The 11,178-nt window shown below is 39.0% G+C and overlaps 1 protein-coding gene across 1 annotated transcript; it reads right to left on the bottom strand.

The window, feature by feature from the left end:
• Positions 1-1,189: 1,189 nt before the first annotated feature.
• ppp1cc (protein phosphatase 1, catalytic subunit, gamma isozyme) lies at positions 1,190-8,733 on the bottom strand. The gene is made up of 8 exons (XM_061817994.1): positions 8,646-8,733; positions 8,295-8,359; positions 7,995-8,126; positions 7,626-7,856; positions 7,436-7,540; positions 4,545-4,768; positions 4,237-4,371; positions 1,190-2,006 (listed from the first exon to the last, which is right to left on the bottom strand). The coding sequence occupies exons 2-8, from the start codon at positions 8,347-8,349 to the stop codon at positions 1,917-1,919; spliced, it is 972 nt and encodes a 323-aa protein (XP_061673978.1). The 5' UTR covers positions 8,350-8,359; positions 8,646-8,733; the 3' UTR covers positions 1,190-1,916.
• Positions 8,734-11,178: the final 2,445 nt, after the last annotated feature.

The raw sequence follows: 11,178 nt of genomic DNA, 5'->3' as shown, positions 1-11,178 counted from the left end.
AGGCCTGGAAAAGCCTTTCAAAATAAGAATGCAACAGTCGGGTGAAAGCAAAGGTTGCATGCAGGCTTGTCTGCAGTTATTGAAGGGAAGGGTTATGCCGCCAAATATTAAATATTTACTTTAAGTTAATCATCTGTTCCAATTCTTTTGCGCTCTTGAAAAGTGGATGGCTTCAAACAAAAGGTGCTCTGTCATGAGTTTTTTGACAGATAACATTAAAAAAAGGTTGTAATTCTGAACATTGGTTTCACATTCATCTTTTCTTCTGAAACCCTAATGTCTTCAATAGACAACAAAAATTTGGGAATTGGCCTTGCCGTTTCAATACATTCGGACGGGACTGCAAGTTACTTCAACCATATTGTATTAATAAAATATTGCATCAACTGACATAGGAAGTCTTATGAATCAAGAAAACATACTTTGTATGTTGTAGCAAAATAATATAGTATTTGGATTACAAATTATTTTCTTGTGTCCATCTTTGAACTGAATTCAGCATGGCATTGCATCTACCTCTTCTGCGGTAGTCTGAAGTACTATAGAGGGTCTGTTCCCTGAGGTTGTATCAGTGACGTGGAGTTAGGGCAAACAATGCTTGCACTGACCTAAACAACACCAGAAGTATTGACCAACATTCATAACCGAAATTCTAATATGTGCTCCTTGAAATTGTATCAATTCATTTCCAACAGTCTGTGTTCATTCCAGTCTCTTGGGAGTGCTGCTTCCAATTGTGTTGCATATGTTTTTTGTTTTGTTTCATTTGTTTTTTTTGCCCAATCAGTGTTCATTACCCCACAACCAGCAAAAAATGGTTGCCTATATCGACATTATTAATTACATATGACAATTTGAAATGTTTGTACATATTTTAACAAAAATGGGGCCACACCAAAAAATGTGGCAGAGCAGATCCAGCTCACAGGCCTCGAGTTTGACAATATTTTTAACCTGCCTAGGGGCTTCAGAATCAGTAGCACTGGCGGATGTATCCTGAACTATATAACTATTAGCAGTAGGGCTCTTTCTTTAACAAATCATTTAAAATTCATCCACAAATTTGGCTGATAATGCCACATTTTTTTGTTCTTTATTGGTTGGTCAGACCAACACAAGTTGAATTTGCAAAAAACATCTGTAGCAATGTGCACACAACACATTTAAGAATCACCATCTCCAGTCAATATGATTTATATTTTTGTGAGGGTATTACATGAATATTTTATTTTAAGACTGCTCCAGATGACATACATGGCACTTGTGTGCCGTTATATTGCATTTTGTATTGTGTTGAAGCATTCTACAATTGTGATGCAATAGTGATCAAACAAAAAGGCTGAGGTGTTAAATAAACAAAAATGAGATTCATCTCAATATCCCCTTAAGTACACTCAATGTTTATTAGAAAGATTTAAACGTTAAAAGAGCTTGCTTAGTAATTTCAATTAGCAGAAAACGAATAAAAATATGAAGAGGTCAATGTTCCAAGACACTGACTGTAAATAGACTTTGAATATTTTAACAGTAAAGTGGTGTTTGTGACTGTCTCTATTATTTGTAGTCAGTAACAGCCATTACTGAAAAAGAACAGGGAAAAAAAAAACATGACATGAATAATAAAATTGCTAAAATTGTGCACAGCTATAAAGGCATTCCTGTGCATATGTAGCATTATTGTTACGTTTTTAATGACTGAACAGTCATATGTGGCAAAGAGTAGCTGCAAAATGGAGTGCAAAACACCTGAGGTTTTCATGGTGACATATCAATTTACCCCTGTGAACAAAACATTTCGTTTTCATTGGGTGGGAGTGGAATTCTTTTCAGTACTGGCAACATTAGGGTTAACCAATCCCTCAAATGCAAAGGACAAAAGAAGAACAGTATTGACAGCCCCACGCCCAGCCCACCCTTTATTTCTTTGCTTGCTTGGTCACCATATTGCGAGGAGGAGTGACCGGGCGGCTCCCGTTGGGCTTCTTCTTCTCAGCTGGTTTCAAAATCTGAGGTGAACATTGAAAAATGTATGAGGGTGAAATAATTTACAGCATGTACAGCATTAAAAAAAATAAAGGCTACTTATGTTATGACTGCCTTACATTTGAAGATTATGTATCAGTATTATTGCTTAATAATCATGATTTAAATCACAACAGTGCTTTAGGCCTCTAAAATATCAAACTACCAGATTTTATGATAAATTGAGCAATCTGATGTGGTAGCTAGCTCGGTCTCAGTATGACTTCATCTCGTAAGTCACTCAACGCATTACTCGTTGAATATTTTTTCAAAGAAAAATAATACATCGTATAAAAAAATAGTGAGAATGCAATGAGTGTTATATGAAAGCGTCATTACTGATCACTAAGACCAGTCAAGTGTGTGCTTTTAAAAGGGTCGAGGCCTAGTGAGTGACATCAAGCACATCATTGGTAAATGGCATTCAAATGTCAAATTTACATTAAAACACTGTATATGTCATTACCAAAAAAACTGAAAATACTGATCATATTAATTATTCCTTACTATAATTAACAAGGGAGCAAAATCGATTGCAATTAACATGGAACAATACTTCCAAAAATCTCTGCAGGTCTTAATATTTTCAAATGAGTCACTCGAATCGCATGTGGTCTTTAGTGGATACCCGATGCCAGTTGGTTGAAATTGTTAAATGTAGTTGTATTCAAAGTAATAGCTTAAAACTCTGAATCCTCATAACAGTTTTTATTACCATGAACACTGCACAATATATTATTTTTTAATAAGGAAAAAAAAAATTATTTTTAAATGACAGAAAAAAAAAAACTAAAAATTGTAGTAGTAACAAAAGAATTTCAGGTTACAAAACGCCTCCTCAGAAAAATATTCTCTCTTGTTATAAAGGAAATTCAGGATACGAAAGGAGAAGAAAATGGGCGCCGGATTCGCAGCTCCCAAATTCCACCCAACGTAAACATCCTGTTTCTTGAATTGAAATTGGCGCAATAGAGATGCTCTCCCATTGGCTATCGCCAAAGCATCTTCCTGGTATCACATTGGTTAGGAGGGATGTCAATCTTTACCTGTGATGTTTTGCATTTCCCCTTGGACACTCAACTGTCACCGAATCATACGAGCACATGTCGTGAGTTTTTATTTGTTTTTAGCAAGACAATTCATCTTTTTTCACCATGAACCCCAACAAACTTCAGTGGAATTAGGTTGTGCGCGTTCGTATGCATGTTTTCTCTCAGGTCTGAACCCTTTGCCTCTTGCTGCGTCCCCCACGATGCCTTTTACTTTTCACTCACACTTCTCTTTGAGTTTTTTTTTATTTTTTACATTAACATATTTTAAATGCTTATTTTTGGTGGGGGCTTGGAAGGGATTAGGCTATTTACATGTAAAATGGACTTCTACTTCCGAAAAATTCACGCTAAGAAACGACTTCCAGAACGAATTGATTTTGTAATTAGGGGTACTACTGTATTTAAAAAAAAAAAAAAAGTCTGCATTGTTCTTTACAAGCACAAATTTTCGGGTATAAACAAAGCCTTTGGGTTTAGCATCCCTGTGAATAATGGAAAAAATATTTTGTTAGATAACTGTCTGAGAACTGAGTCACATCTGAGTTGCATGCAGTTGACCAAATTCTTACACCTGCGAAGCAGTAATCCAATCCAGAATGACTGACAACAATCCATAGTTCCTAAGGATTTCTTAGTTTTGCCTCTGAAACATGACTTTGATGTCACTCAAGTTTTCTATTGGATTAAGGTCCAGGGATTTCCCTGGCCACTAGACAATTTTGTTTGTCAAGAGCAAGGTGTTGCTCGCTTTGTCATGTGATTGGGTTCTCTATCATTTTGAAACATCCTTTTCATCCCGTTGAGCATAAGGAAACATGATTTCTTCAGGTGTAACATATGCTACGTGATCAATAGGCACAACAACATGAAGTACATAGCCGATGGAATATCTGAAGCTTGTTTCACTCGCTTGAAAAATGTTAGTTCACAACACACAGTAAGCACCCCATCACACACACACACACACATACATACACACACACACACACACACACACACACACACACACACAGAAAAATACTTGATCAAATGAATCGACTAAATGAAGGCTCGTAACTTGAAAAACTCAAAGGTTGAGGCGCTCGTAGGTCAAGATACCACTGCACATCGTTTTACACCAAATCTGTCTTAAATAAGAATCCAAAATGCCTAAATATCTTACCTGAAAAGAACACATAAGAGTCTCATCCACACTCATCATTGCACCAGCATTATCAAACTCCCCACAATAATTGGGTGCCGAGAACAGAGTGACAAGCTGCCTTTTTGCAAAAAATTCATAGCCATCCTCAACAACCTGCAAGAAAAACACATGAAACTATTCAGAGTTCTAAACATGATAGACATCCACATTACTGAATAAATGATTGTAGACATTGAAGCTAATGAAGGAAAGCAGTTACAACTACTCATCTCCAGTCAATTTAAACACTCGCCCTCCTAAACACATTTTTTTTGTCCTAAAATTACCTGATGGGCACGACAGATCAGATCTAGGTCATGCTTATGCAGAAACTTGGCCACCACCTCGGAGCCAAAGGTAAATGATACACCCCGGTCATTTTCCCCCCAGCCCAACACATCCTTGTCTGGATCAGACCACAGCAAATCACAGAGCAGGCCCTGGTCAGGGACATCGGTGGGCCGCATGATGCGTCTAATCTGCTCCATGGACTGCAGGTCAGGAGAAAGTCCTGTACGAAAACAGCAGGCAAGTACAAATAAATATTGCGTGACTGCTGATGAAAGCTATCGTGTTCGCTCAGCGTCACCTTGCAAACCGTGCAAAAGTTCCATGAAGGACAAATGAAAAAGACTGACGTCAAAGTGTCGATTTAGAACATTTGTTCTAAAACCAAACTGCAGGAAAATGTCATCGTAGCCCAGCAAAAAGGACTAAATAGGTTTTGCCTCTTTCAATAGAAAATCAGTTACACAGCTTTCTTGTTTGTTTGATTCTAACTAACCATTTCAGGTCAATTTTAAATCTACCAGACAGCTGTTTGTAAACAAAGGAAGAAGCTCACACAGCCCTGTAATTGAATGCCACCTAAACCAGGATGTAACTCACCTCACACTAATTAAAATAGGATAGGCTCAACATCACCTGTGACTATTGAGAATTGACTGCAACTGGACTAAGATTCCAGCTCACCAATTTTAAAATTTTGGTTTACAGTTTCTATGCAGTGCGCCAAACCCCAAAGATGTAGAGAAAAATAATGAGGAACAATGCGTACAAAGACCTGCTTGTGCCCAACGGCAGTAGATTAAAGTGTCTTAACTTTGTTAAAATTAATGACCAGTCACCACAGTACAAACTTTTGAAATAAGATTATATTGTGCAAAGCCAAACTGGTCAGAGCGTCATCCTCACAGTTCAGAGCACGGGGGTTGAAATCTCAGCTCTGCCTGTATGGAGTTTGCATGTTCTCCCCGTGTCTGCGTGGGATTTCTCCGGACACTCAGGTTTCCTCCCACATCCCAAAACATGCATTTATTGGACACTAAACATTGCATTTAGGTGTGATTGTGACTGCAAATGCTTGTTTGTTTCTGTGTGCCCTGCAATTGGTGGGCAACCAGTTCAAAGTTTGGTCACACATTTTTTTTTTATAAAACACACCGTTAAATGGCGACATTTGGTTACTTCTAACAGTGTAAATACAGGGCAATCATAATATTTTGAAAACTTAAAATAAGAGTCTAAATCAAAATAGTTTTTTTGCCAAACTTCAGACATAAAAATGTAGACAGTGAAATTTATATCAAATAGGCTACTGCACTTACAAGTTATACTTCAAAAATAAGTACACAACTGTCTACCGGGCCAGTGCTACAGATAGCCCTAATCCTATTAACAGTTGGCAATGATATAATATTTGAGAAATTTACCTTTGTGTTTCCTGGTTTGGATATGCTCCTGGATATTTTTTGCTCCTATCGGAACACAGAGTGCACAGCACTTTGCGCGAACGTCCACTTTTTGTATGTGTTCGGTAAGACATGCTGATACCGTTTTCGGTCCTATCTGTACAGTTACACTTTTTTCAAGCCATGCCCATCTGAAACAGTGTTTTACCCCGTGGTTTTTATCAATTTCCCTGGCCCGATCTTCATCTTTTCGCACCAAGACTTTCGCCATATTGGCAAATGTGCAGACCGCTCGATAACATATACGTACATATGTCTACGAGTTATAACTATACCGTAGTAAACAGAATGCTTCTCTATGAAATGTTAACACAGTGAAAATACCGACGAAATTCCGCCAAAATGCTGACGGAAATCGGAACGATGTCGTTATTATAAACACCAAACTTAATGTAAACAGATAGCAATGCCGTAAACAGATAGCAATGCCTTTTTCCGCGATCACAGGTGTGACTAATTTCACGACGAGCGTTGCCGACAGATGCCGGCGGCTGGTCTTGATCACAGCCTCGTCCCGCGTCAAACCATACACCCACCCCCAAATTTTTCTCAATGATATACAGGTTTCACGAAAATGACAATTTCACCTGAAAATTTCGGAATTCCGTCGAAAATTTCATCCCTGCAGTGATGACTGCACACATTTCCTTGTCAATAACCATTGTTAACAGGGGAAGAACAATGATTTCAAGCAACACCCTCCTATTTTTGCATTATGAAAATTAATATTTGGCCACAGTTATAAGGTACCAGCAAATTGTTTTTGTCTTTTTTACTCTCGTGACATGTTCTCTACTTTGTGCAGATTATTAACATTTTGAAGGATTATTTCTCAATTGCAAAGCAATTGTTCAGAACCTATTTGTGGGCAGTGTCCCATTTTTGGGACATCATGATTTTCACGCATTATATACTTCAATATATCAAAACATTTAAGTGTTTTAATCTGAAGCCATAGGAGAGGATAACTCATCGGTCAAAGTTAGCACGGAGTTATCTCCCTTTCCTTCCTGACCCAACATGGAGCGTTTTCCAAGAAAAGAAAGGGAGAAAGGTCCCTATGCAACCAAGTTTGTCTTCAAAATGCTAATCCATCAGTATTATTAATGCATAAGTGTTGTTCTAGAATAAGAATTAATTAATAAACCTCTCTAGTATGTACCACTTCACAGAACTGATAATATACCTGTCCCAGTTTTGGCACACTGCCCGTGAGAGGGTGCATCTTTTTTGCCCTCTGTTTTATTCGTTAAAACGAAAAAGAAGTGTTATTTCCTTGATTGTGGCCTGTTAGGAGTCTTTTAACTTAATAAGGCAAAAAATTGCCACCCTGCCCATAAATGGGTTTAATGTTAGCCTGGTAATTGGTGCGAATTTCACCCGACTACCCTCATGGTAATCTTGTGGCTCAGAAAACAAAAACCCACCTCCATGACAACAAAAGATCTTCTCATCTACAATGGCAGCAATTGGGAGGCAGTTAAAACAGTCTGTAAAAGTTTTCCAGAGCTTGATGTTGTACCTCCTTTTACCTACAACACGAGAAAAGCAAGCAATTTCAATTATCACAACACTAACTTCACTGAGCATGTTTGCTAAACTTGTAACAGAGCTTACATTCATCATAAAAGCCATATATTCTGTTGATTGAAGCACACTCATGGTTCCCCCTCAACAGGAAGAAGTTTTCAGGGTACTTGATTTTGTAGGCAAGCAGAAGACAAATCGTTTCCAGGGATTGCTTCCCCCTGTCCACATAGTCTCCCAAAAACAGGTAGTTGCTTTCTGGGGGGAAGCCCCCATACTCAAACAGCCTCAGCAAATCATAGTATTGGCCATGGATGTCACCTGATATAGAAATGCAGTGGTTATTAGTAAGACAGAGAAAATACATTTTTTGGGGAAGAAAAAAATCAGCTTCTTGTAAGTATGCACAATATCACAGTTGTTTTCTTGTAGAACAAAAAACACATTTGGAGAGCTCACCGCAGATCTTGAGAGGGGCCTCTAGCTCGAGAAGAATGGGTTGACTCAGGAAGATTTCCCTGGATTTCAGGCACAATCCACGAATCTCGCTCTCCTGCAGTTGAACGTTCTTACCCGGTTTAGCTCCTCTAACTAGGAAATACAAAATACATCACAAAGACATTAGAGGCGCTTGCCGTGTAAAACAGAGGCATCGGGAAACAAGTACAGCTCCAATTTGTTGACAAACAATGCTGTGCTAGCCAAATGTGCTAACATTGGCGAGCAGCTTCAACTCCATTTGAGAGCAAATGGATTTACCTTCTAGGAGACGTTGAATTATGCTGTCTATGTTGAGCTTGTCGACGTCAGCCATCGTGGTGTTGCTGTTCAAATATCAAAGTAGTCCAGGTTAGGTTTCAGTAGGAACTGCTAACTCTCCTAGCATTAGCACCCAGCGTTAGTAAGGGAACGTCGCTTTTCCGGTGGAGGGCGAAAATAGATTGCTTTGACCCTGTTTTGACGTCGAAACTCGGAGACCCTCTCGAGAAACCCAACACCTCCCCAACAACGTACGTAGCCTTGAAAATTATTACATCTAAATATTAGATTGGATTCGGAAAGGTGGATTATCGGCCAATCGCGTACACAAAGATCTGTTCTCTGCCGCACCTTGGGAACACTGGCAGGCACCTGTTTTCGGGGGGGGGGGAGTTCCGCTGCTGCCCCCTGCTTGAATGGAGGCCTTAAAACAGAACCGATAACGGCACGAAATGCACAACACGGTGCACACGACTGGTTAGCGCAACTGTCTCACAGTTTTAGGGACCCGAATTTAAATCCGGGCTGTGTGGATTTAGTATATTCTCCGCGTCCCTGCGTGGGTTTTCTCCGGGTCTTCCGGTTTCTTTCCACATCCCCTCAAAACATGCGTGGTAGCTTTAATTGAAAACTCTAAATTACTTGTAAGTATAACCATTAGATCGCGTTCGTTGTGAAGATGCCAACTAATTCAATAAACATTATAAGAGGTCAAAAATTGTCTTTTATTTTACAGAACACATACAGCCAGTCCGTGAAACTTTGTGTAATATTATCTTGATGGGGGTCACCAACCTTTTTGAAACCAAAAGCTGCTTCTTGGGTTTGGGTTTGTGCAAAGGGCTACCAGTTTCACACTTCTGAAGTATCATTTCTCAAATTAACTTAAAGTTAAATGTTAATATTGTATTAATAATTAACACTCTAACCCGAGTCAGGATAAACAATACAGAAAATGAATGGCTGAATCTGGATGGATATTCATCTATGTAAGACCGAGCACACATCATGATTTCTCACTATAATAATAATTTGGCAAGTTAGGAAACAGATAGATATCAATATGCAACATATAAATCTCTGCAACCGTTTACATTTTTAAATAAGTACATCTTAGACATTATAAGTAACTCACAAAGTCCCATTAGTCTATTTTTACAAAAAGCCCCCGGGCTACTCGCATGGTCCTTGGGGACTACACGATGCCCATAGGGACAATGTTGGTGCCCCCTCACTTACAATATGATCAGTAAAACAGCCAACGTGCTATAGTCAATATGCATGCATTAAGTAGTAAAGAGACAGGATGGGATATTTAATGTTCCAGTACATAGGTTATTTGAAGTGACCTTTGTGTTTGAGGAAAGAATATTTTCTCAAAGACCTATTCTGCAGTGTTGACTTTGTATAAGTGGTTCCATTGATGTATATGGAAAATCTGGACTGTATATCCTTACAATGTAAGATTGAGCGATCCATCCATCCATTTTCCAAGATGAATGATCGTATGAATGAAAATTCAGATGTTGTCAATTGAATCTTTTTTTCCTTCTTTAGAAATCTTTTGCAGCAAATATTCATTTGCTCACTTTAGTTAGGCGAGTTTCCTAAAGCTCTTAAATTAGTAGCTATAAGCCTCTTCAAAAAAATTGAACACTGGATGCTTCCATGTTAGCAAGCGACAGACCCATGGGAAATCTCCCTTTCATAGCCAAAATTGTCATAAACGTTATTTTTTAATCAACTCGAGAATTTATTGAATGTAAATGGACTTTTTGAAAAGATTCAATCAAGTTCCCAAATCTGTCAGAGTGCAGAATCGCTTCTTATCACAGTACTAAATGATATAAGGTTGAATGCTGACCAGGAAAATGTGTCAATTCGGTTGTTGTTAGATCACAGTATGGCTTTTGATGCGTAACGCGTATTTAATGCCCACGTATCATATACAGTGAGGTCCGTGAGTATGAGTAGTGAGGAAGTGCGTTTGTGTTGGAAAAGTATCAGACGTGAGTAACTGCATAATCTTGTTCAACCTACAGAATTTGTACAACGAGGATTGTGACGAGGACTAAACCTGTAACTACTGGAGTGAGAGCCATTGGTTTGCATCTCTTTCTTTAACATGGATTAGATTGTATGTGAATTTGTACCTCATGTGTTGACTTTGTTTATTTGATTGCTTTTTTGACTATCTGCAGCCCAAAGGGGGGCGCAATTCCCGTGAGTCCTGTAGGCCGGTCCCAAGCCCGGATAAATGCAGAGGTTTGCAGCAGGAAGGGCGTCCGGCGTAAAACTGTGCCAAACATATATGAACATTTATCAAACGAATTCCATAACGGATAGGTCGTGACACGGGCTAAATACGCCAGCCCCCCGGCACTGTTAATCTGCAAGGCGTAGGTAGAAATTCAGATAATGTAGGTCGAAGGAGAGCAAGTGGAAAGGGAGTAAGCCTAGAAGCTTAAGAGCAGCGTTTAAATTATTTTACCATGGAGTAGAAGGGAAGAGGAATTGAGTAGGGGTTATTCTAAAGGAAGAGCTGGCTAAGAATTTATTGGAGGTGAAAAGAGTATCAGATCGATTGATGAGGATCAAATTTAAATTTGAGGGTATTATGTATAATGTGATTAGCGGCTATGTCCCACAGGTTAGATGCGACCTTGAGTTGAAAGAGAAATTCTGGAATGAACTAGACGAAGTAGTCCTGAGCATTCCAGTCAAGAGAGAGTTGTGATTGGTGCAGATTTCAATGGACATGTTGGTGAAGGAAAGAGGGGCGATGAAGAAGTGATGGGTAAGTACGGCATCCAGCAAAGGAACTTTGAGGGTCAGATGGTGGTGGACTTCACAAAAAGGTTGGGATTGGCAGTGGTGAACACTT

Source organism: Syngnathoides biaculeatus, chromosome 4, assembly GCF_019802595.1.
Source record: "Syngnathoides biaculeatus isolate LvHL_M chromosome 4, ASM1980259v1, whole genome shotgun sequence".
NCBI classification, from domain to species: Eukaryota; Metazoa; Chordata; class Actinopteri; order Syngnathiformes; family Syngnathidae; genus Syngnathoides; species Syngnathoides biaculeatus.
The sequence above is the reverse complement of the archived record's forward strand: the minus strand, read 5'-3'. Positions and strand labels throughout refer to the sequence as shown.

What these genes read in the sequence shown, in the direction of transcription:
- ppp1cc (XM_061817994.1), bottom strand. Translation starts at nt 8,349, where the DNA reads ATGGCTGACGTCGACAAGCTCAACATAGACAGCATAATTCAACGTCTC. An exon ending in AATTCAACGTCTCCTAGAAG is followed by an intron (nt 8,127 to 8,294) that starts GTAAATCCATTT and finishes TGTATTTCCTAG; the next exon opens with TTAGAGGAGCTAAACCGGGT. An exon ending in TGATCTGTCGTGCCCATCAG is followed by an intron (nt 4,372 to 4,544) that starts GTAATTTTAGGA and finishes TTTTTCTTGCAG; the next exon opens with GTTGTTGAGGATGGCTATGA.